General features: G+C 39.0%; 1 protein-coding gene across 12 annotated transcripts in view; it reads right to left on the reverse strand.

The window, feature by feature from the left end:
• Positions 1-753: 753 nt before the first annotated feature.
• ZNF567 (zinc finger protein 567) overlaps positions 754-27,503 on the reverse strand; it is a 29,897-nt gene continuing 3,147 nt past the window's right edge. For 7 of the 12 annotated variants that reach the window (XM_055250892.2, XM_063621270.1, XM_063621269.1 and 4 more), the window contains 4 exons: positions 22,955-23,029; positions 11,593-11,719; positions 11,238-11,324; positions 2,774-5,151 (listed from right to left, as the gene is read on the reverse strand). In XM_055250892.2, coding sequence (XP_055106867.1) covers positions 3,431-5,151; positions 11,238-11,324; positions 11,593-11,719; positions 22,955-22,963 — 1,944 coding nt within the window. In that variant the 5' untranslated portion in view covers positions 22,964-23,029 and the 3' untranslated portion in view covers positions 2,774-3,430. Of the gene's footprint in view, positions 921-2,773; positions 5,152-11,237; positions 11,325-11,592; positions 11,720-22,954; positions 23,030-25,384; positions 25,573-27,503 lie in introns of those variants that run through there. The other 5 variants (XM_055250895.2, XM_063621272.1, XM_063621273.1 and 2 more) reach the window with 3 other exon arrangements.

Genomic DNA, 27,503 nt, shown 5'->3' on the forward strand with positions numbered 1-27,503 from the left:
TGGGCAATAAGAGTGAAACTGTCTCAAAAAAAAAAAAAAAAAAGTAATACAGAATTGCCATATGATACAGCCATAGACAGTTTCATAAGAAACTAATCAGTTTTTCATACAAAGAACATGTTAAAACTGAAAGTTATGAGCATGATTATGGAAAGATGCCCAATAATTATTATACAAATACTTTTGTGAATTGTTTATATATCCTATACTGGAAGTTTTCTTAGATAATAAAACATCCTTAAATAATCTCTGGGTTCTTGATTGTATTTTCTTTTTGAGACGGAGTCTCACTCTCTTGGCCAGGCAGGAGTGCAATGGCATCATCTTGGCTCACTGCAACCTCCACCTACTGGGTTCAAGTGATTCTCTTGCCTTAGGCCCCCCAAGTAGCTGGGATTACAGGAATGCGCCACCACACCTGGCTAATTTTTATATTTTTAGTAGAGGAGGGGTTTCACTATGTTGGCCAGGCTGGTCTCAAACTCTTGGCCTTAGGTGATCCACCTACCTTGGCAGCCCAAAGTGCTGGGATTACAGGTGTGAGCCACCACGCCTGGCCTCAAAAGTTTCAAAGTTTGGCCATTTATAAAACTGCCCGTTAATACCTGATACTTTCTAGTTCTTCATATTCAAGAGCTAACATGAATATATGTAGTATGTTTGAAAATAAAGTGGACATTGGATACAATGTTCTACTGAAACAGTACATGGCTATTTCATAATAATCAGTAAATCAGGAGACAGGGCAGCACATGTAGTGATGCCACAGATACTTTTTATTTTTTGTGGTAGCCACTGAAATGTCTAGAAATACAAAATCAAAGGGGAGTAGAATGTCCAAGAGAATGTGACTCACATGTTCCCCAAATCTTTCGTGGGTTGATGCTAGGACAAACATCCAGTTAGGCCATCCTCTCCACCTAGAAAAGCAAGGTAGGCTTCCATCTTTGGTCATGAGTACAATTCTTCTGTTAGTCACCATTGTTAGCATATACTAGTATACAACTCCCCTATAAATTCACAATGACAAAATCCGTGGGTTCTCACAGTTCTGATTATAAGTCCTATAATTACCTATTTTAGTTACTTTAATAGGTTTATTAAACCTATTAATTCTTTATATTCTTTAAAAATGTATATTTTTTAAAATGTATATTCTTTAAAAAATATGCATATATCAATTATTAAGGCTAAATTTAATGACACCTGTCTAGTCATTATAGACAAGGCATTTTACATATATACACACATACACACACGTGTGTTTTCTGTATGCTACTATCAAGTCTAAATTTTTATGCTTGTCTCATTGCCCTGTTCATTTTTTGCTATGAAATTATCAGAAAAATAAGAATTGACAAGAATGGTTCCATTTACCACTGATTGGCAATGGCTGTCCCTTTCTAACAGGCTAGAGGGTCTGTTTAATATATTTAATGTCAAATATTTGAACCCTGAACCATCTGTTTATGCAGATATGGTTTACAGTTCTAAATCTTTTAAAAAATAATTTTCAGGCTGGGCACGGTGGCTCACGCCTGTAATCCCAGCACTTTGGGAGGCCGAGGCGGATGGACCACAAGGTCAGGAGTTCAAGACCAGCCTGGCCAACATAGTGAAACCCTGTCTCTACTAAAAATACAAAAATTAGCCACATGTGGTGGCACGTGCCTGTAGTACCAGCTACTTGGGAGGCTGAGGTAGGAGAATCGTTTGAACCCAGGAGGCAGAGGTTACAGTGAGTTGAGACCATGCCATTGCACTCCAGCCTGGGCAACAGAGACTCTGTTTCAAAATAATAAATTAATAAATTCCAATTTCTACTGAATTTTATTACTTCATATATGTAGTAAATATTGGTTGTAAGTAATCCTTCCCAAGAAGGACCTGCAATAACGCTGTTCAAGTTGCCACTGAGCTTACTCTTCTCGCCAAAAGGATACCGTGGAAGTCACTGTCTTTGCAGATTTCCAATTCTCAAACATCAAAATCGCTCTAGTCATTTATTTGGGATTTTCAGAGACTTACATTTCCTATGACATAGATTACGGCATAAAAGGCTTATGTTGTAGCCAGGCATGGTGGGTCACCCTGTAATCCCAGCACTTTGGGAGGCCGAGGCAGGCGGATCATGAAGTCAGGAGTTCGAGACCAGTCTGACCAACGTGGTGAAACCCCGTCTCTACTAAAAATGCAAAAATTAGCTGGGCGTGGTGGCACGCACCTGTAATCCCAGCTACTCAGAAGGCTGAGGCAGGAGAAGCGCTTGAACCCAGGAAGCAGAGGTTGCAGTGAGCCGAGATCACTCCACTGCACTCCAGCCTGGGCAACAGAGCGAGACTCCGTCTCAAAAAAAAAAAAAAAAAAGACTCTGGTACTCTCAAATTTTCCTCACCTATTTCCCTTCTCAATGTCCTTTTCTCTTGTATGAATTCTAATTCCTTGATATTAAATAAGGTGTAATAAGCTATGGCTAAAGTACCCCTAAAATCATGACAACTACAAGATTTCCCTCCAGTATGAATTTGCTTATTTTGCATTTAAGCATTGAGAGACAGCTAAAGGCCTTCTACATATACTGCATTCACATGTCCATGATTTATTAGTAGCCTTCTCACAATTATAAAGCCGCAAGGTTTCTTTTTAGTAGAAATTCTCCAGTCTGAATGACCAAAAAAAACTCATATATACCCTTGGAATGAATAATTCCAGTCCCAGGTATAAATTCAACAGAAATACATATACGCAAACACACACGACATAAACAAGAATATTTACAGCAGTATTTTTATTATTACACAAAAGTATAAAAAATACAAATATCCATCAATAGGATAAATAGCAATATATTCTTAAAATGGAATAGTATGCAAAATGAAAATACACTACTGCCACATGCAATAATGTACAGATCTTAAAAACATTGAGTGAAATAAGCAAGACACAAAATAATTCATGTCTGATAAAATATGTATTTATAAAATTGAAAACATGCAAAAACTACATTTTGATGTTATAGGCTACGGAAGTGGTAACTCTTAGGTAAGTAACAACTAACTGCTTTTTATTACAGAGTACAATGAGAAATATAGTTCATAAATATTTTCTCTTATGGAGATTAATGCTTATAATCATTGTGTATCTTGTCTCTGCATGTATTATATAAGTATTTTTAAAAAATAAACTATTTGAGTCAGTAGGAAGAGCAGTTGAAGACTTTAAAATTTAGCTTCATAGCTGATAGAGTTCAATAATAATGATCATACTCATTTTATATGCTAGTAAACAGTAGACAGTTATTCAGTATGGTACTTTAATAATTATTAGACTTGTGATTTAAAATTACATTAACATGTTTCAGCATGCTTTTCTTTTTAAAACTAAACGTTTACAATAGCTTGTAAAGAATTCATATAAGAAACCACATCATTTACTGCATTTCAATGTTTTCTCCCTTGTGAGTTCTTTGATGGACAATGAGGTTTCTCTTATAACTGAAAGACTTACCACACTCATTACAAACATAGGGTTTCTCACCTGTGTGAGTTCTCTGATGTACAATAAGATTTGTCTTCTGGCGGAAGCACTTTCCACATTCACTACATTTATATGGTTTCTCTCCCGTATGAGTTCTTTGATGATGAATGAGATATGACTTCCTGCTAAAGGCTTTCCCACACTGAGGACATTCATAGGATTTCTGGCCAGTATGTATTTTCTGATGTACAGTGAGGGTTGCTTTCTGGCGAAAGGACTTCCCACATTCATTACAAATATAGGGTTTCTCCCCCGTATGAATTCTCTGATGTAGATTGAGATTTGTCTTTTGACTGAATGATTTACCACATTCATTACATTCATATGGTTTCTCTCCTGTGTGAGTTCGGTGATGATCGATGAGGTATGACTTCATTCTAAAGGCCTTCCCACAGTGAGGACATTCATAAGATTTCTCCCCTGTATGTGTTCTCTGATGTGCCACAAGGGTTGTCTTCTGGCGGAAGGACTTTCCACATTCACTACAAATATAGGGTTTCTCCTCATTATGAGTTTTTTCATGAAGAGCAAGGGTTGTCTTCTGGGAGAAGGATTTCCCACATTCATTACAAATATAGGGCTTTTCCCCTGTATGAGTTCTCTGATGTACAGTAAGATTTGCCTTCTGGTGAAAGGACTTCCCACATTCTTTACAAATATAGGGTTTCTCACCTGTATGGATTCTCTGATGTAGAGACAGTGTTGTCTTCTGGCGGAAGGACTTCCCACAGTCATTACACTCATATGGTTTCTCTCCCGTGTGAGTTCGCTGATGACGAATGAGGTGTGACTTCAATCTGAAGGCATTCCTACATTGCAGACATTCATATGATTTCTCCCCTGTGTGTGTTCTCTGATGATCAGTGAGTGCTGTCTTTAGGCGGAAGGACTTACCACATTCATTGCAAACAAAGGGTTTCTCTCCTGTGTGAGTTCTCTGATGATCAATGAGATATGATTTCCTTCTAAATGCATTTCCACATTGATGACATTGATAGGGTTTTTCTTCTGAGTGAATTCCCTGATGCAGAATCAATACTGATTTCCTGCAGAAAGATTTCCCACATTCAGTGCATGTATGTTTTTTTTCAATATTGGTTGCTCTTCTTTTTTTATTATATACAGATGGGTTTTCTCCTCTGTAAGTTCTACTATGTGTAATCAGGCCTCCCCCTTTAAGGAATGATTTCTCACAGTCATTATATCCAAATGACTGTGCTGGAGTTTCCGTTTTCTGATACTGCATAAGAACTTCATTATGACTGAAAGCTCCGCCACTTTGATTATGGGATTTGACTTCAGGGTGAGTAGTCTCTTGTTTAGTACTCAGGAGTGATTTCCCATATTCATTATACTCACTAAGTCTCTTTCTTGCAGGATTTAGATTACTGATGATTAATTCTGAAACATTTTTCAAAATCCTTCCATGAGTATCATATTCAGGAGGTAGATTTTTTGAATTCATAGGGTTTTTGCCTAGAGTAAATGTCTTTTCATATATTTTACTCTTCTCCTTCACCAGTTTTTTGTGGTTGATGCTTACAACTGATCTAGAATACTTCTCTTGGTGTTCCTTGAATTTCACTAAAAAGTCTTCAGCTTTCCAGTTTTCTTCTAGAAGAGAATATAATTGATAACAACTTGTGAATCTTCACACACTTGCTATGTGAAGGAATTTTACTAGGGTCTAGCATATGGCGCAAAAAGAGACTCAGGACAAATGACCACTGGCCTGGCAGGGGTGCAGGGAGGGGAACCTAAATAAAAACTGCTTCAGAGTGGAAAAGGATGAAGATGGAAACAATAAACATTAATACCTTTTGCATTTTGCACTAGAACTTCTTAGAGAAAGTGAAGCCAACCAAGAAGTCAAAGAATGGTAGAAGGGGGTTGATGGTTAGAAAAGTGTTCAGAAAAAATGAAGTGAACCTATCAAAAGCATTAAAATATAAGTAGGATGGACAAGAAAAATTAGTAGAAATCTTTGTTTAGCAAAAATACTAGAGGAAAGATTACTTCTGGAGGACACAGATCACTTTTAATTTTTTTTTTTTGGAGACAAAGTCTCGCTTTGTCACCCAGACTGGAGTGCAATGCGTGATCTCGACTCACTGCAACCTCCACCTCCTGGGTTTAAGCAATTCTCCTGCCTCAGCCTCCTGAGTAGCTGGGATTACAGGCACGTGCCACCACGCCTAGCTAATTTTTTGTATTTTTAGTAGAGACGGGGTTTCACCACGCTGGCCAGGTTGGTCTTGAACTCCTGACCTCATGATCTGCCCACCTTGGCCTCCCAAAATGCTGGGATTACAGGTATGAGCCACTGTGCCCGGCCGATCACCAATATTTTATACACACATCCCTAGATGACTGTGGTTAAACACTTCCAGCTGTTCAACCCACCTCCTCTTTCTATGTAGTCATCATTGATTAATTTAGCTTTTAAATTATCAATTCATTTTCTAGTATTTAAAAAAAAAATCCTACAGTCTATGCTCTAATCCTCTACATAGTTATGAATTATTTTCTCTTATGAAGGGAAAATTAGGAAAATACTTCCAATAGCAACTTTAAAAAAGATCAGAATATATTCAATTGCTGTATTCAGACTGCTGCTAAATCACTTCTTTCAGAATTGTTCAATAACAAAACTCTCATTACTAGTCCTCTTTTCAGTTACTGACTCACTTTTTCAGGTTTAAGACCGGCTTATACCCTTCCCCAATGCAGTAAGATTCCTTTATTCCAGTTTTTCATATGGTAGATCAGAATACCAATTTCATATGGTAGATTGAACAATCTGGTCCTAGATCATAGAGTAACTTTAACCTTCATTTCTCTTATAAAAGTATAGCTATTTCTAACTTTACTTACCTTGCAATCATCTATATCTGATGAAGCAATGTTAAAGCTATGCTCAAAAATCTGTTTCTTCATTGAGTCCAAGAACTCCAACATATACAAGGAATTTCTCCTGTAAACAAAACTATATTGTCTAGATTCATTTTTTATACTCTCACAAGTTTTCAGGGTTGTCCACCTACCTGACAGATCTCACCTGTTTATAACAGGTAGTTTTTGCCTCAGTCAGGCCTAATACTTACTGCCCTATATATACCTTACTTATTCCTAATAACACACTTGTGCACACATTCTTTTAATTAATTAGCTTGCCTTCCAGGTTTATTTCTATTTATCTTTAAAGAATCTTCAAAGAAATCATACCATTCCACGATCTCATAAAACCTTCATATATTTCCCCTACCATTTTAAGCTCTATTTCTTTAAAATTTTCAATATAATTATTGCCTAGGAAAACTTTGTTAACAAATCTTTTAACAACCTTACACTTTGACATAAATATTTCATGAAAAATGCAGACTTGATAGTGACCCTTTTTCATAGAAATAAATACTTTATTGGTGATCTTTAAACTCTTTTGGGCTAGGCACGGTTGCTCATGCCTGTAATCCCAGCAGTTTGGCAAGCCGAAGCGGGCGGATCACCTGAGGTCAGGAGTTCCAGACCAGCCTGGCTAACGTGGTGAAACTGTCCCTACTAAAAATACAAAAAAAGGTGGCCGGGCATGGTGGCATGTGCCTGTAGTCCCAGCTACTCTAGAGGCTGAGTCAGGAGCATTACTTGAACCCGGAAGGCAGAGTTTACAGTGAGCCAAGATCACGCCACTGCACTCCAGCCTGGACGACAGAACGAGACTCCATCTTAAAAAAAATTTTTTTACATGATCACTGCATAATCATAGTTAGGTGGTGTCTGGCAGAATGCAACCACTTCAAGCACAATCCATAGGGACACAGCATAAGTAGGTACATCTAAAAGGAACTTACTAGTATATGCTTTCTGAATGGATGAAAAGATATCTCCCTTACATAGCTCCATAAGCAATTAACACAGTAACTACTGAATACCTAACATGTTAAATAATACCATAGTAATGAAGGTTCAAAAGGGATCTTATCTTTGAGGAAAAGAATCCTTAAGAATGCTTGATTCCTTCAAAGAAATGAAGATTCAAAAGGGATCTTATTTTTGAGGGAAAGAATCCTTAAGCATCCTTAAAAATCCTTAAGCATAAACAATTAGGAATGAAATTATATGACTGTATTCAAGAGTTGTGCATGTTTGTGTTACAGTCAGTAGTTAGCACAGGAATTCAGAAAAAAGGAAGGTAGATATGATGTGCAGTAATCAAGGAAGAATTCACAGAGAAATCTTGAGACTTAAAAGATATAGTATAAAGGGAGAACACAACACAATGAAAAGTATCTATGTGATGACAAACCCTACATTCATGAACAACAATTAGGAGACTAGATCAAGTGGAAATTATCAAGAATTTTCTCCAAGAGAAAGTTGAAAAGACCAGATGAGGGCTTATTGTGACAGTTCCTGAAAGAAGAGAAATTTCAATTTCATAGAATAAATGATAAAAAATAGGGAAAAACTGATGGTATATTTTGTGAGGAAAGTAACAATATACATTGAATGAATCCAGACAAAACTTACCACAAAGACGAATGGTAATTCCAGTAATAAATACATGAAATAAGATAGTTGTCATTTTGTATGATGTCAGTGAGAAATGAGAATATGGGAGGATGTCAATATATTTCACAAGCTGATAACCATATTACAAATTGTGAAGAGATCCATAAGAAATGATGAGAGAGACAGAAAAATCAAGTTGACTTTGTAGTAGAAACAAAATAAATTTGAAGGGATTGGGCGTGATGGCTCAGGCCTGTAATCCCAGCACTTTGGGAGGCTGATGTGGGCAGATCACCTGAGGCCAGGAGTTCAAGACCAGCCTGACCAACATGGAGAAGCCCCATCTCTACTAGAAGTACAAAATTAGCCGGGTGTGGTGGCTCATGCCTGTAATCCCAGCTAACCAGGAGGCTGAGGCAGAAGAATTGCTTGAACCTGGGAGCCGGAGGTTGCAGTGAGTCGAGATCGTGCCATTGCACTCCAGCCTGGGCAACAAGAGTGAAACTCCATCTCAAATAATAATAATAAATAATAATAATAATAATAATATTTTGAGTTAAATAATGGGAGGCCAGGCACGGTGGCTCATGCCTGTCATCTGAGCACTTTGGGAGGCCGAGGCAGATGGATCACCTGAGGTCAGGAGTTTGAGACCAGCCTGGCCAACATGGTGAAACCCCATCTCTACTAAAAACACAAAAATGAGCCGGACGTGGTGGTGGGCACCTGTAATCCCAGCTACTCTGGAGGCTGAGGCAGGAGAATCACTTGAACCCAGGAGGTGGAGTTTGCAGTGAGCCGAGATTGCACCACTGCACTCCAGCCTGGGTGACAGAGCAGGACTCCGTCTCAAAAATAATAAATAAATAAATAAATAAATAAATAAATAAATAAATAGTGGGAAAAAATTTAAGAGCTGAGAAAGCCAGTGATTTTCATTTCTGACACACTGTCAGAAAATAGGTGAGATGATAGACTGTAGCACGCCTGATGAACTGAAGGTAGGAGAAATGTGCTTTGTATGTTGACATCAGTGCCATCTACATAAAATAAACAGCATCAGTCTAAGAATGGATGGAATCATTATAATTGAAAGGTAGATCATGTGAGGGCATATGAGAGAAATGAGACCAAGTGTTCAGTGAAACAATAAACATTTATTTAAAAAAATAAAATCTGTTGGGACTATTATATGCCAAGCATATTTCAGGTGATATGGCCACAGTGGTGAAGAAAACAGGCCAAGTTGTAAATAAGCATTCAAGGAATTAGGATAAGAATTAGTGTTATTTCACTTAAACAAAGGATTGATTGCAGGAATGATGAAAAGCCATGTAAAATGAACCACAAAGGTTTAATGGAAGAAAATGGCAACTCTGACTTTATCAACCTGGGTTGTGTTAAGTGAGTTCTAAAATTAATAGCTAAATTTGTAGTGAGAAGGGGAGCTTACCACAGAACACAAAGCCGAGGTGGTATGAAGGAAAGGAAATGTTAAGTAAGTAAGGCGAGGACCGCTAACCAATAAATTTTCTCTTTTTAAAGACAGGCTGAAGAAAGCCTGAAAGAAATCTATTACAATGGTGCCAGGTGCAGTGGCTCAAGCCTGTAATCCCAGCACTTTGGGAGGCCGAAGTAGGCAGATCACAAGGTCAGGAGTTTGAGACCAGCCTGGCCAACATGGTGAAACCCCATCTCTACTAAAAATACAAAAAAGTTAGCCAGGCCTGTTGGTGCACATCTGTAATCCCAGCTACTTAGGAGGCTGAGGCAGGAGAATCGCTTGAACCTGGGAGGCGGAGGTTGCAGTGAGCCGAGATGACGTCACTGCACTCCAGCCTGGGCGACAGAGTAAGACTCCATCTCAAAAACAAAAACAAAAAACAACCAATAAATAAATAAATAAATAAACCTTTCCTGACGAAACTTATCACAATGGCAAGATAAGGACTGAGAAGGCCAGAAAAAGATACACGAGCTAATAAAAAAGATCTAAAAGAAAGATGGCTTATGGTACATTCAGAGTGGCAGTTGTTTTTGATAATATGAAGCAAACTAGGAAAGAATGTATTTGGGGAGAGTGATATATATATGTATTATTATTATTTTTGAAATGGAGTCTCGCTTTGTTGCCCAGGCTGGAGTGCAGTGGCATGATCTTGGCTCACTGGAACCTCCACCTACTGGGTTTAAGCGATTCTGTGGCCTCAGCCTCCCGAGTCGCTGGGATTACAGGCATGTGCCACCACACCCAGCTAATTTTTGTATTTTTAGTAGAGACAGGGTTTCATTATGTTGGCCAGGTTGGTTTCAAACTCCTGACCTCAGGTGATCTGCCCGCCTCAGCCTCCTGAAGTGCTAGGATTACAGGTGTGAGCCACCGTGCCCAGCCGGAGAGAGTGATATTTAAAAGTCTGGTTCTGTTTTTGTTTTTGAGATAGAGACTTGGCTCTGCAGCCCAGGCTGGTGTGTAGTGGTATAATGCTAGCTCACCGTAACCTTGAATCCTTGGGCTCAAGTGATTCTCCTACCTCACCCTTCTGAGTAGCTGGAACCACAGGTGTATGCCATCATTCCTGGCTTTTTTTTTTTTTTTTTTTTTTTGAGACAGGCTCTTGCTCTGTCTCCCAGGTTGGAGCGGTACAATCACGGCTGACCACAGACTTGACCTCCTGGGCTCAAGTGATCCTCCTACCTTAGCTTCCTGAGTAGCTGGGACTAAAGGCGCACACCACCATGCCCAGCTAACTTTTGTATTTTTTTTTTGTGAAGATGTGGTTTTGCCATGATTCCCAGGCTGGTTGCAAACTCCTGGCTCAAGGGATCTGCCCATCTTGGCCTCCCAAAGTGCTGGGATGAAAGGTGTGAGCCACCACACCCAACCTTGGCTAATTTTTAATTTTTATCTTTTTGTAGTGATGGGGTCTTGCTATGCTGTCCAGGCTGGCTTTGAACTCGTGGCCTCAAGTGATCCTCTCACCTTGGCCTCCCAAAGTGTCAGATTATTGGCATGAGCCACCATACCTAGCATAAAAGTCTGGTTTTGAGTTTTATAGGCATGAAGGTTTTCAGAGGTCAAGAGCCTTTAAAAAAAAGATATTCCTGAAACATTTCAAAGGTATCACCCACCACCTGACCCCTTTAAATTTACATTCTGCTAGACTGTGTCTGCCTAGAAGCCAGAAACTCACCCAAGCAGGTATGACCTGCAAATGATGTCCATGGCTCTTCTCCTCGTTCCAACTTGAGGATCACATCAGGTTTGGTCATGTGACACCCTGAATAGGGAAAAAAAGACTTAAGTTGATTGGGCTATAATACCATTGAAAAATCAGGAAGGGGGCATGTTCAGTACTGCAAATTAAGACACCCATTTGTGTAACAATATAGGTAGCACCTTGCACTGGGCAAGTGAAGACACAATCATTCGTTCTGCTAACCAAAAGGAATTCATCACCTCTTATTCCTGAAATTCAAGATTATACACACTTAGGCACTTTGAGAGGAAGTGCATGCTACTAAAGTTTCAAAGAGGGTTTTTCTTACCCACAGAGATGAGGTGGCAATAGTTTTCCAACATCACATCCATATATAGAGTCTTCTGAGCATGATCCAGGTGCTGCCACTCCTCCTGAGTGAAGTCCACAGTCACATCATTGAAAGACACTGATCCCTAGAATGGATGGAACTGTAATCAGAACAGGTGGACTTGGCCAGGTGTGGTGGCTCATGCCTGTAATCCCAGCACTTTGGGAGGCCGAGGTGGGTGGATCACTTGAGGTCAGGAGTTAAAAACCACCCTGGCCAAGATGGTGAAACCCCATGTCTACAAAAAATACAAAAAATTAGCTGGGCATAGTGGTGCGTGCCTGTAATCCCAGTTACATGGGAGGCTGAGGCAGGAGAATAGCTTGAAACCAGGAGGCAGAGGATCCAGTGAGCCCAGATCATGCCACTGCACTCCAGCCTGGGTGACAGAGCAGGACTCTGTCAAAAAAAAAAAAAAAAAGAAAAAGAAAAGAAAAAGAACAAGTGGACTAGATATTGGGAACTACTTTTGACCCTGCTTCCTTGTGGCAGTCATACGAATCCTAATATGGAAAGACTACAATTTTCCCTGTTTTATGATTTATATTGTAGGGAAAACAAAAATCAAGGTAAAAATATCCATCAGTTATTTTTAAACAACACATTCTGAGAATATTTACTGTGAAGCCACTTAATGCCAAAAACTATATTTATTTATGGAAGTGTCAAGACAAACACTGTTTCTGCTCAGAAGTTACCAGAGGCATGTAACACATACTTGCAAGAAAATGTAAGTAAACACAAACCTGCAAGAAGGTGTCACAGGTACAACAAAGAAGTATGTACAAGATACAGCATGTATCACAAAGGTAGAACAATTTCTCAGGCTTCACTAGGGAGGAAAATGTTTCCCCATTTAACATGAGTATGTTATACGAAGAAAATTGTATGTGCATGGTGAGATTTTTCAGCATGCAGCAATAACAGAGTAAAACAGGGAAACATTCCCTCAGATAATAATTATAAAATGTGCACATGCCATACAATAAACAACTAATAGAAAGCACTGGAAAGCAACCAAAGCAGGCGGAAATTGGAAAAGAGCTTATCCTTGAAGGATAGCAACTGCAATCTACAAGAACTGCTAATTTTGTGGCTTTTTTTGCATCACGGTACCTGAAACCCCACAGCTCTCATGGCATAAAACCACCACTTACTTCCTCAAAGGTGATGGGAGGACAGAAATGAGAGCTTGAGGCTGGGCGTGGTGGCTCATCTGAGGTCAGGAGTTCGAAACCAGCCTAGCTAACATGGCAAAAGCCTGTCTCTACAAAAAATACAAAATTTAGCTGGGTGTGGTGGTGGGCACCTGTAATCCTAGCTACTTGGGAGGCTGAGGCAGTACAATTGCTTGAACCCGGGAGAGGTTGTAGTGAGCCGAGATTGTGCCACTGCACTCCAGTCTGGGTGACAGAGAGAGACTGTGTCACAAAAAAAAAAAAAAGCGAGAGCTGGAAATTTAGGTTAATTCTGGAAGTGAGGGAACTACAGAAAGGATAAAAATGAAAATCTGAGCATAAACTCTGCCAAACTCCTGGCTGATAAGATATGCATGTGTTGGAGAGATCACAGAGGGCTTAGCAAAAAGCAGGCAGAAATACAACAGAAAAGAATCTTGAAAAATAAAAGTGCACCTAGTAAGATTCTAAGGCTTCTGCTTCTTGACTGATGGTATTCCACAACCTGCTTACACCCCAAGAAGAATAAAACTTAAGGCTTACGGGATTAAGGTGTCAGGGCTTGGACTGACAAAGCAGCAGGAAGTATAGAGGGTAAAACTTGAAAAAGAGAAATGCAGGACGTAAGCCCCCAAATCTAAACACTCACCAATTCCTTGATTGAGAGAAAAGTAGATGAACACAAGAGAGAACCTATCTGCTTTCAGGAGGTTAGGGTAAAAGGCAGCAGCTAGAAGCTTGAAGAACTAAGAGGATATATCAGCTGCTTTACACTGAGCAGGAAGACAAAGTTTGATGTCTGATTACAAGCAAGCTAATTGCCTACTAAAAATAATAATAATTCTCAGAAGAACATAACAGACATAACAGAATTCAGATTACAATACTATTTATGATGTCCAGTTTTCTAGCAAAAATTAATAAACATGCAAACAAAACAAAACAAAAAGGAGTGGGGGGAATAAGACCTGTAGTCACAAAAAGACAATCACAGAAACTAACTCCTAGTGGGCCCTGATGTTGGATTTTGCCAAAAAAAAAAAAAAGGCTTCAAAGTAGCTTTTCTAAATGTATTCAAAGAAATAACTGAAATAAAAAATTAACTAGATAAGCTCGATAGAAGCACAGAAATAGAGAATCAGTATCCATGTAAATCAATCAAGAGAAAGTAAGTAATCTGAACAGAAAGAAAAAAGAATCATGAAAAATGAACAGACTCACGAAATCCGTAGGTCATATTAAAAAATCCAACATGGATATAATTAGAGTCCCAGAATGGGGAGAGAAAAAGAAAGGGCATAAATAAATTTTATGGAAATAATGGCCTAACTCCAAACTTGGCAAGAACTTTTAATTTACATATTCAAAGAGTTTAATTAACCCTAAAAGGATAAACACCAAAGAAAACCACACTTAGCCAAATCCTAATTAAACTGCTACACAGCCAAGAATTCTACATGCAGCAAAACTATATATTCAAAATGAAGGCAACATAAAGATATTTTCAGATAAAACCTAGAGAATTCATCACCAGCAGGACTGCACCATCAAAATTGCTAATAGGCTGGGTGTGGTGGCTTACTTCTGTAATCTGGGCACTTTGTGGGGCTGAGGCAGGAAGACTGCTTAAAGCCAGGAGTTTGAGATCAGCCTGGGCAACAAAGTGAGATCTCCATCTCTGGAGCGGGGGGGAAGGGGGATGGGTGGTGGGGCCTAAAGGAAATTCTTCAGGCTTAAGGTAAAAATAACACTAAGGTCTTTAGGAAGGTATGAAGAAAATAAGAAAAATTGTAAGAGTATAAATATTCATTTCCTTTCTTCTTTACGAGATAGGACTGTTGCAAGCAGCAGTCAGGGAATGTCTTCTGCTATTTTAGCATGAAAGCAACCATAGATAATATGTAAATAAATGAACAAAGATGTGTTTCAATAAAACTTAGTTATGGACACTAACATTTAAATTTCATGAAGTTTTAGTGTGTCACGAATATTTTTTCTTGTAAATATTTTCAAACATTTCAAATGCAAAGACAATTCTTAGCTCACAATCTGTACAAAATAGGAAACAGGCTGGATTTTGGCCTGTGGACTATAGACCCTTCTAATACCATTTATTACAAACATAAATATCATATACATGGCAAACAAAAAAGTAAAAGACAGGTATTAATAAATGCAACTATAATGTGGCAAGATTGATATATTTACCATAACTAATTTAATATTAACCTTAAGAAAATCCTGATAAGTTGAAAATCCATACTGTAATCCTAGGGCAATCACACAAAAAATGCAAACCCATAACTAAAAAGCTAACAGAGGAATGAAAATGAATCATTAAAACGTATGTGACTGACACAAAATACAACAGAATGTAGGAACAGATAAGCAAAAACGGGTTAGGAGGAATTTAAATGCATATTACGAAGTGAATGAAGCCACTGTGAAAAGGCTACATGGTATAGAGCCTTCCAGATTCTAACCAAATGGCATTCTGGAAAAGGCAACATTTTGGAGAGAGTAAAAAGATCAGTGGTTTCCAGGGGGTAGCAGGAAGGGAGGGATACATAGGCAGAGCAAAGAGGATTTTTAGGGCAGTGAAACCATTTTGTAAGATAATATAATGGTGAATATATGCCATTATATATTTGTCAAAACCCACAATATCAATATCAATAGTGAACCCTACTGTAAACTATGAATTTGGGGTGAAAATAATATGTTAATGTAGCTCCAGGAATGGGACTAAATTAGCCGTAGACCAAAATGCTGCTCTTGACCTACACTAACAAAAACTTAAAAGCAAGCCTCAAAAGGATCAAAATGGACTGAAGTAACTTAATTCTTTAATGTAACATAACAAAATCCAGCATTCAGTAATTTAAAATTCAAGTAAAAAATTTCCAAGCACGCAAAATAGGACTAATATTCATGAGGGAAAAAAAACGATTAAAAGAAACAGACCCAGAAATGACAGAGGTGATGGATTTAACAAACAAGATGGGCTGGGCACAGTGGCTCATGCCGGTAATTCCAGAACTCTGGGAAGCTGAGGCAGAAAGATCACTTGAGCCCAGGAGACCAGCCTGGGCAACATAGCAAAACCCTGTCTCTACAAAAAATTTAAAAATTAGCTAGGTGTGGTGGCACACACCTGTGGTCCCAGCTACACTGGAGACTGAGGTTGGGGGATTGCTTGAGCCCAGGAGTTGGAGGCTGCAGTGAGCTCTGATTGTACCACTGTACTCCAGCCTGGGCAACAGAGTCTCAAACAAACAAACGAAAAACAAGGATGTTAAAACATGATTATTATAGGCTGGGTGAAGTGGCTTACGCCTGTAATCCCAGCACTTTGGGCAGTTGAGGCAGGCGGATCACCTGAGGTCAGGAGTTCGAGACCAGCCTGGCCAAAATGGTGAAACCCCAATCTCTACTAAACATACAAAAATTAGCCAGGTATGGTGGCATGTGCCTGTAATCCCAGCTACTCGGGAGGCTGAGGCAGGAGAATCACTTAAACCTAGAAGGCAGAGGTTGCAGTGAGCTGAGATCACACCATTGCACTCTAGCCTGAGCGACAAGAGAGAAACTCCGTTTCAACAACAACAACAAAACAGGATTATAAACATATTCCATAAGCTCAAGAATGTAGAAAAAAAGATGAACATCATGAGAGAAATGGAAGATATAAAAAGGATCAAAGAAAAGTTCTAGAGAAGAAAAATACATGATAGGAAAAATACAACGAGTGGTAGTAACAACAGATTACACATTGAAGAAAGAAAAGATCAGTGAACTTGAAGAGAAAGAAAGCAATATAAACTATGCAAAATGCTTTCACAGTTGGCTGAGTTCCAATAAAACTCTACAAAACCAGGCATCATGCCTGACTTAGCTCAAATGCAATGGTTTGCCAACCTCTGGCCTACAGCAACCACTAAAAAACAAAACAAACAAGAAAATAAAGAGGTACTTCTAATAAGTGAATAAATAATACAGAAAAAAATGAAATCATAAAAAATTTCTCAATCTAAAAGAAAAAATATAATTGGAAAAAATAGGAAGATGGCATATTTAAATTCAACTATATTGATAATTACATTGAATGGACTAAAAACTCCAATTAAAAGATAAGAGTATCAGATTGGAGGAAAAAAGAAAAACCAAACCATCTACTAGCTGTACCAGATTAACTATAAACATTAAAACATATGTAAATAAAAGTATAAAGGATGGGCAAGGTGCAGTGGCTCACACCTATAATCCCAGCACTTTGGGAGGCCGAGCAGGAAGATCACTTGGACCCAGGAGTTCAAGACCAGCCTAGGCAACATAGTGAGACCCCATCTCTACAAAAAATTTAAAAATTAGCCAGATGAGGTGGCACATGCCTGTAGTCCTAGCTACTCAGGAGGCTAAGGTGGGAGGATTGCTGGATCCTGGGAGGTTGATTGCACCACTGCACTCCAGTCTGGGTGACAGAACAAGATCCTGTCTCAAAACAAACAAACAAACAAACAAAAAAAACCAACAGTAAAAAGGATGGAAATCAGGTATATCATATACTATAGTTTGAATGTGTCCCCTCTAAAATTCAGGTGTAGGCCAGGCACAGTGGCTCACACCTGTAATCCTAGCACTTTGGGAGGCCAAGGCAGGCAGATTGCTTGAACCCAAAAGCTCAAGACTAGCCTAGGAAACATGGTGAAATCCTGTCTCTACAAAAAATAGAAAAATTAGCTGGCCGTGGTGTCACATGCCTGTAGTTATCAGCTACTCAGGAGGCTGAGGTGGGAGGATCGCGTGAGCCCAGGATGTTGAGGCTGAAGTGAGCCATGATTGTGCCACTGAACTCCAGCCTGGGCTACGGAGTGAGACCCTATCTTGGAACAAAAACCAAACAACTTTCAGGTGTTGCCAATGTGATAGTATTATGAAGTAGGGCCTTTAATACATGATTAGGCCAGTCATTAAGGTTTCTCCCTTTTTGAATGGGATTAAGGCCCTTGTAAAAGGGGCTTCATGTAGCATGTGGCTGGCTTGTACTTTTGCCATGTGAGGACACAGCCTCAAGGCGCCATCTTGGAAGCAGAGAACAGACTTCACCAGACACCCAAACCTGTCTGAATCTTCATCTTGGACCTCCCAGCCTCCAGAATTGTGAGAAAATTTATTTTTGTTCTTCATAAATTATCCAGTTTCAGGCATTCTGTTATAGCAGCACAAAGAACAAAGACACCATACAATCATAAGAAAGTTACAATGGCTATAAAAATATTAACCAAAATAGATTTCAGGACAATATTATTTAGAATATTATCAAGGATTAATTGAAGCATTTCATAATAATAGGGCAGGGTGAATTCATGAGGACACAACAATCCTAAATATAAATGCATCTAAAAACAAAGCTTAGTTATAATAGAAGATTTCAACTTTCTTCCTTCAGTCATTGCTGTAATAGACTGAAGAACAATAAGAATACAGAAAACTTTCAACACAATCAACCAACTTAATCTCAGTGATATTTACAGGATACACCCGATAACATCAGAATATGCATTCTTTACAAGGGCACAGAGAACACTGACCAAATTAAACTGTACTCTGTGCTATAAAAGAAGTCTCCATAAATTTAGGAAGACATCATATAGACTCTGCTCTGACTGCAACAGAATTAAACTAGAACCAGTTACAGGAAGCTATCTGGAAAATCCCCAAATATTTGGAAATTAAACATATTTCTAAATAACCAATGGGTAAAAAACAAACATGAGAAAATTAGAAAATATTTTCAACTGAATAAGAAAATGCAACATGTCAAAACTTGTTGGGAGCCCTTCAAATAGTGCTTACAGAGAAATTTATAGCATTTAAAGCTTCTATTAGAAAAAAAGAAATGTCTTAACTCAATATACACTTCCATCTATGTAAGAATTGGAAAAGAAGAGCTAATTATACCCAACGTCATGAGAGGGAAAGGAAATACAAAATAAAAGAGGAGAAATGAGGAAACAAAAATACTAGAAGAAATCAATGAAACTAAAAGCTGCTGTGGTACTTTGAAAAGATCAACTACATTGATATACCTGTAGCCAACGAACCAGGGGAAAAAGTGAGAGATACAAATCATCAATAACAAGAATAAAAAAGGGGTATTGCTACAGATTATACAAACATCAAAAGGATAAAAAGAGCAACAACTTTATGCCAATACATTTTACAACTTAGATGAACTGAACAAATTCCTAGACAGTCACAAACTACAAAAGCTCATTGAATTAAAAGAAAAACTGATAACCTGAACAGTCTTCATTCTATTACCAAAATTGAACTACCGGTTAAACATCTTTCCACAAAGAAATCTCCAAGTCAGATAGATGGCTTCACAGTGAATTCTAACAAACATTTAAGAAGAAACAATACCAATTCTACATAAATTCTTTCAGAAAATAGTAAGAGGAGAGAATACATCCCAATTCATTTATGAGATAGCATTAGCCTGATATCAAACAGAAAAACTATACGTTAGATCCATTATGAACCACAGATAAGAAAAATCAGTAACGACATATTAGCAAATCATCATATTTAATACATAAAGCAATATATACAAAAGTATTATATCATGACCAAGTGGAGTTTATCCCAGGACAACTAAATTTAATATTTCAAAAATCAATCAATATAATTCATTATAGTAATATTAAAAAAAGAAAAAAGCCATATAATGTGAAACACCAGTAGATGAAGAAACACTTTCTTTGTTTTTTGTTTTGAGATGGAGTTTCACTCTTTGTTGCCCAGGCTGGAGTGCAGTGGCACGATCTTGGCTCACTGCAACCTCTTCCTCCTGGGTTCAAGCTATTCTCCTGTCTCAGCCTCCCGAGCAGCTAAGATTACAGGCGCCCACCACCATATCCAGATAATTTTTTTTGTATTTCTGTATGTTGCCCAGGCCAGTCTTGAACTCCTGGCTCAAGTGATTCACCTGCCCTGGTCTCCCAAAGTGCTCAGATTACAGGCATGAGCCACCACACCTGGCCCAGAAAAACTTTTCAGAAAATTTAACACTCATTCATGATAAAAACTATCAGCAAACTGGAATGTCTTCAATCATTTAAAAAGAAATTCCAGCCGGACATGGTGGCTCACACCTGTAATCCCAATAATTGGGGAAGCCAAGGCGGGCAGAACACTTGAGGCCAGAGTTCAAGACCAGCCTTGCCAATATGGTGAAATGCTGTCTCTACTAAAAATACAAAAATTAGGCCAGCATGGTGGTGCATGCCTGTAATCCCAGCTACATGGGAGGCTGACGCACCAGAATCGCTTGAACCTGGGAGGCACAGGTTGCAGTGAGCTGAGATCCACCACTGCACTCCAGCCTGGATGACAGGGCAAGACTGTCTCAAGAAAAGAAAAAAGAAATCCTAATCCTATAGCTAATATCAAACTTAATAATGAAAAACAATGCCTTTCGCCTAAGTCAGGCACAAGACAAGAATGTCTGTTCTTAGAACTTCTACTCAACATTGCACTTAAGGTTCTAGACAATGTAGTAAGGAAAGACAGAAATGAAGGGAATATAGATTAGAAAGAAAGAAAAGTCATTATTCACATATGACAGGATTGTCCATGTAGAAAATCCTAAGAATCTACCAAAAAAAAAAAAAATTACTAGAATAAGAGAGTTTTGAAAGGTTGCAGGTCAAGATAAAAAAATCAATTGCATTTTCACATACTAGCAATAAACAGTGGGAAATTTAAATAAAAATGAACACCATTTACAGCAGCATTAAAAAATATCCAAGGATATAAAAAACATTTACAAGACTGGTACACTGAAAGCAACATTACTGAGAGAATTTAAGGAAGATCTAAATAAAAGGAGATGTGCATCATGTTCATCAACTGGAAAACTCTATTAGCATTAATGATTATTATTCTTGTATTTAAACTGTTATAAGCATTTTAACATTTTCTTGTCCCCTAATGAAATGTCTCATAGTGGCACTTTCCATCTGATGCTAAAAAGAATAAAATTGGGAGTAACTGTTTCGTGTTATTGGTACAGAATTTCTATGTGAAATGAAGAAAAACAGTTCCGGAAATAGACAGTGGTGACAGTTACACAACTTGTGAACGTACTTAATGGCTATGAATTATACACTTAAAAATGGTTAAAACGGTAAGCTCTCTGTTATGTATATTTTACCATAAAAAAAGTTAAACACAGAAGCACAGAAAACAAAAATATGTAAGCAAGCACTGGGGTGAGCGCTTGGAGAAGTGGAAAATAAGTGAAGACGTTAAATGGGAAGAAAAGTGACCACTATGAGAGAGGAACCCAAATAAAGACGGTACCAGTGGAGGATGAAGGGAACTGTGGTAAGAGGAACAGAATTTACCACTCAATGGTTTTGCAGTGAATGGGAGAGTTTTAACTCATGTTGACTGTATTAGCAGGTGGGTAGCGGTTGGGGCCCTAACCAGATTGGAAAAAAACAAAAGGATAGGATGGGCAGAAGGAGACAATGAGGTGAATCTCAGACATGTGCATGAAGGATCTGCGGAACATATAGGTGGCGATATCTAGCTGGAGGCTGGATATATAGTTTTGATAATACATCAAAAAAGACAGAGGTTTAGAATTAAAATTACTTCAGCATCATTAGAATAGTGGTAGGTAGTGAACAGGAGAGTGTAAATAGAAGAGAACCAATACAGAATCTGGAGAACACCAGTATTTAAGAGGTCCAGATATGAAGATAAATGTTCTGAGTGAAACAAGAAAGAGTAGTGTCTTTGAAATCAGAAGCAGAATATTTTAAGAGTTACACTTCTAGTTTAGTATAGCAGTCTATACAAATATATTTACTTCTACATCCAAACATAAAATTGGAAGAAATGTGAAAACAGAAATAAATCTAGAATACAATTAATATACTAAGGTGTTATTGGAAGGCCACAGATTTTTAGAAATTGTTAGCAGCTGTGAGCAAAACTGAAGGTAGAGAAGAAACACAAGATTCTCAGTTCTTTGTACAAGTTGCCAATCACGTTTCCATCCTCAAAGCCTCAACACAAGACTTCTTGCTACTTACTAATTCTATATAAATTCTGTCAATTTCACTACCATCTTGACTCCAGTCTGTGGATGCAATAAAGCCTTATATATTTTTTTAATCTACACAAGACAGGTTCATTCAGTAATACATTTTCATTTAGTTCAAGGAAATGCATTTTTGTCCCTGCATGGCTTCTGGAAGAAGACTGAGAGACTGAGAGAGGAGATGGTGAGTGATATACCCACTATTTTTTTTTTTTTTTTAATAAAGAGAGTCTTGTTCTGTCACCCAGGCTGAAGTGCAGTGACATCATGGCTCATTGTAGACCTGACCTCTGGGCTTAAGCCATCCTCCCACCTAAACCTCCCAAATAACTGGGACCACAAGTGCATGCCACTGCACCTGCACTGGGCTAATTTTTTTCTTTTTTTGAGATAGAGTCTCACTCTGACACCCATGCTGGAGTGCAGCAGCATAATCTTCACTCACTGCAACCTCTGCCTCCTGGATTCAAGCAATTGTCTTGCCTCAGCCTCCCAACTGACTGGGATTACAGGCGCCTGCCACCAAGCCCAGCTAATTTTTATATTTTTAGTAGAGACAGCATTTCACCATGTTGGCCAGGCTGGTCTCAAACTTCTGACCTCAGGTGATCTGCCCACCTTGGCCTCCCAAAGTGCTGGGATTATAGGTGTGAGCCACCACGTCTGGCTTATTTTTTTTTTTTTTTTTTTTAATTTCTAGTGGAGACAAGGATCTCTCTATGTTGCCCAGGCTGGCTGGTCTTGAACTGGACTCAAGCAATTCTCCTGCCTCAGCCTCCCAAAGTGCTGGGATTACAAGTGTGAGCCACCATGCCTGGCCTGATATATCCACTTAATGTGTGAACATTGGTTAAAACTGGCAGCATTTGTGGAAGGTAGAGTCTTATCCAACCAATATGGGAAGAAGTGAGGACCAGTTTTCTGAAGGGAAAGATAGGTAGGAGGATGTAGGACAAGACCGACATATGCCCAAATATCCTTAAAAAAAAAACGACTTTCAGAAAGGAAAGAGAAACCATCGCCTTACCTGAGCCATGGTTTTGAGATATGAAAGAGATGACCAGTCCTTCCTTTGGAGTCCTCTTTAGAAAAGAGGCAGTTCCTAAGGCGGCAAAGCCGAGACAAAAAAAGCCACATGAGACCACATGTGCCTCACAGCTCCTGTAATTCTATTAAAATTGCCTCCATTTTCCTTGTATTGATCCTTGTCCACTCTGAGCATGCCACATAAATATAGATGGGAGAACCAGCTAGGCAAATCCTGTTTTACCCCCAAGGCCAGAGATACAGGCTTTTGGGGCAGCAGGATGGATTTTGGGCAAGCTCCTCTCCCCTCAAGCACTACCTTTTTTCTCCTAGTCAGCCTACTGTTATTAACTACTTCCAAGCTGCTCTCCATTAAGGCTGTACCATTTATGGTACTGCCAACAATATATAAGAATACCTGTCATTCCACACCAAGGAATACTACTCATACAAATCTTTTTATGCTTGTCTATCTAACACATGTAAATTGTGGTTCTAGTTTCTAGTTTTCTTACCATGAACAAGAAGCTTCTTTTCGTAAGTTTAAAGAACGCTTTTAGCTTCTTATCTGTGGTCTCATCATTTATTTCATTTTCTATTATTTTTATTTTCTGAATTGTTCTTAGACTTCTTTAAAGGAAGGAAATTAATCCTTTATTTTTGTGGTAGGAGTTCCAAATAATTTTTCTTTTTTAGAGACAGAGTCATACTCTGCCATCCAGGCTAGAGTACAGTGGTACTATTCTAGCTCAATGCAACCTCAAACTCCTGAGCTCAAGCAATTCTGTCTCAGCCTCCCAAGTAGCTAGGACGAAAGGCACATACCACCACGCCTGGATAATTTTTAATATTATTATTTTTTGAGATGGAGTCTTGCAATATTGCTCAGGCTGGTCTCAAACTCCTGGCCTCATGTGCTCCTCCTATATGTGATTATAGGCGTGAGCCATTGTGCCCAGCCCCAAATAATTTTTTTTTTTTTGAGACGGAGTCTCGCTGTTGCCCAGGCTGCAGTGCAGTGGCGCTATCTTGGCTCACTGCAGGCTCCACCCCCCGGGGTTCACGCCATTCTCCTGCCTCAGCCTCCCGCGTAGCTGGGACTACAGGCGCCCGCCACCTCGCCTGGCTAATTTTTTGTATTTTTAGTAGAGACGGGGTTTCACCGTGTTAGCCAGGATGGTCTCGATCTCCTGACCTCATGATCTGCCCGCCTTGGCCTCCCAAAGTGCTGGGATTACAGGCATGAGCCACCGCACCCGGCCCAAATAATTTTTTATAGTTTCTCATTTTGACTATTTTTCTCTATGTAAAAATAGAATTTTAAAAATTATTTGGCCATCTAGTTTGGTATCACAAAGTACTCCAGAATCTGTATTTCCTTCACTCATCAAAACTGCCATCTTTATCACATATTTTATTTCCTTCATATATCTAAGTAGAGCTGGGTTTTATATTTATTTCCACTGAATTGTTCATTTAATTGCCAGGATCACCTTAAAGTCATCAGTTTTAAAACAGTTTAGTATCTACTAGGGCTACTTCTCTGACAGTTTTTCTCTCTCAGAATTTCTGGTGTTTATTTTCTCCTAACAAAGCTGGAAAGTTCAAACATTTTTATTAAAATTTTAATGGAAATCCATGAAATGTAAGGAAGTTTTGACATTTTATCATGTTGTGTCTTCCTGTCCTTTTATTCAAGTCTTATTTTTATCTTATTTTTGAGACAGGGTATCACTCTTTTTCTAGGCTAGAATGCAGTGGCATGATCATGGCTCACTGCAGCCTTGACTTCCTCAGCTCAAGCAATTCTCCCTCTTGCATAGCAGGGACCGTAGGCATGTACCACCCACATCCAGCTAATTATTTTTTTATTTTAATTTTTTTGTTTTTGAGACAGGGTCTCATTCTGTTGCCCAGGATGGAGTGCAGTGGCCTATCACCGCTCACTGCAGCATCGGCCTCACTGGGCTCAAGTGATCCTCCTATCTCAGCCTCCTGGGTAGCTGGGACTACAGGTGCACACCATCAAGACCGGCTAATTTTTTTTTTTTTTTTTGGTAGAAATGGGGTCTTACTATGTTGCTCAGGCTAGTCTCCAACTCCTGGGCTCAAGTGATCTTCCTGCCTTGGCCTCCCAAAGTGCTGGGATTATAGGTGTGCACCACCGCATACCGCCTACTCCCAGGGTTGCTGAAAACTTTGAGAAAGGGTAAATGGCTCACAGGGGCAGGTATGGGATAAGATATTCTGCATGGCTTTGTCCAAAAGGGCCCAGAGTAGGAAACAGAATCCATGCCCAACAACAGGGAATCAGACACCATAGGCACTTCTCAGTCTTGCAGCAGGCTCTTTTTAAAATTTATTTTTTTATTTTGAAGTGATTATAGATCCACAGAAGCTTGCAAAAATAGTGCAGAGAGGTCTCATTTACCTTTCACCCAGCTTCTCCACAATGGTCACATCTTCCATAACCACAGCATATGGTCAAAATCAGAAAACTGGCTGGGCACAGTAGGTAGCTCATGCCTTTAATCTCAGCACTTTGGGAGGACAAGGCAGGAAGATCACATGAGCTTAGGAGTTTGAGATCAGCCTGGGAAACATAGTGAGACTCTGTCTCTACAAAATAAAAATACACAAATTAGCCAGCATGGTGGCGTGTACCTGTAGTCCCAGCTACTCAGGAGGCTGAGGCAGGAGGGTCACTTAAGCCCAGGAGTTTGAGGCTACAGTGAACCGTGCCACTGTACTTCAACCTGGACAACAGAGCAAGACTCTGTCTCTAAAAAATAAAAATAAAAAATCAGAAAATTGTCATTACACAATGTGCCAACTTCTTTCAGATATCAGTAGTTTTCCATGCATTCATTATGTGCGTGTTTTTACCATTTTATCATACATTTAGATTTGTGTCACCACCACCACAATCAAGAGGCAAAACTATTCCATGTAAAGATACCATTTTAAAGTAATTGTTTAAACGACCCATCGATACCACTCCTGAGTATCTATCCATGACAAAAAAACATGTATCTACAAAAAGACCCGCATGTGAATGTGTGTAGCAGTTTTATTCATAACCACCTCAGAACTGGAAACAATCCAAGTGTGCATCAATGGATGCACAGACAAACCATCCAGACAATGGAATACTACTTTGTACTAAGAAGAATGAAACAATGACACATGCAATAATATGAGTGAATTGCAACATGCAACTGAATTGAGCACATGCCTGTAATCCCAGCACTTTGGGAGGTCAAGGCAGGAGGATTGCATGAGCTCAGGAGTTCGAGAACAGCCTGGGCAACACAGTGAGACTCTGTCTCTACAAAATAAAAATACACAAATTAGCCAGCATGATGGCATGTACTTGCAGTCCCAGCTGCAGCTTACTGATTGCAACATCCTTACTGAATGAAGCCAGACTCAAAAGGCTACATTCTGCATGACTCCTTTTATATGAGATAAAATTACAACAGAGGTTACTTCTGTGCCAGGGTGATTGGATGGGGGCTAGAAGTGTTCTGTTTTTGTTTTCTTTTTAAATTTGGGTGATGGTGGTGACATGAGTTTAAAAAATGCAAATATATACATTTGCTTATATTAAAATGAAAGGATAAGCTGAAAACTTAGATAAAAGATAGAATATAATATTCTGTTGCTTTTGTCACTAACAAAGTATCCTGGAGGCCAGGCAAGGTGGCTCACGCCTATAATCCCAGCACCTGAGGAGGCCAAGGTGGGCAGATCACTTGAGCCTATGAGTTCAAGACCAGCCTAGGAAACATAGCAAGACTCCCAACTGTACAAAAATAAAATTAAATAAAATTAGCCAGGTATGGTTGTACATGCCTGTAGTCCCAGCTACTTGGGAGGCTGAGGTGGGAGGATCACCTGAGCCCAGGGAGATCGAGGCTGCAGTGAGCCATGATCAAGCCACTGCACTCCAGCCTGGGCAAAGGAGTGAGACCTTGTCTCAGAAACAAACAAACAAAACAAGAAAACAAAAAAATCCAAAGTATCCTGGAGGCCCTTCTCCATAAATCCATGCAACTGATCCCTTTTCATGGCTGCATAATACTCCTCAGTGGCACCGTACTTGGTTAATTCAACCAGTTTCCTTCGCATGGGTATTTGGAATTCAATTATTTCTTTACACTTTCCAAAATAATTCCCTGTGATGTAGATCCAATGACCCTCACAAAACCCCTGAGTGAGGTAGGTCCTATTATACCTGAAATCGACTAACATGACTAACACCGGAGACACTCATGGCTTGCTCAGTGTTACACATTGCAGAGGTGGCCTAGCCAAGATTTTTTAAATGACAGCATTGAGATATAATTTACACACCATAAAATTCATCCATGTAAAGTATACAATTCAATGGTTTTTGGTATATTCACAAACCATCATAATGAACAATCATCCACGATCTAATTTTAGAACATTTCAATCACCATGAAAGAAACTCAAAAAGAATGCATGCCAAATTTACGATCATTAAGATGTATGCCTATGTGTTTTTTCCTAAGAGTTTTATAGTT

This window comes from Symphalangus syndactylus, chromosome 17, assembly GCF_028878055.3.
Source record: "Symphalangus syndactylus isolate Jambi chromosome 17, NHGRI_mSymSyn1-v2.1_pri, whole genome shotgun sequence".
NCBI classification, from domain to species: Eukaryota; Metazoa; Chordata; class Mammalia; order Primates; family Hylobatidae; genus Symphalangus; species Symphalangus syndactylus.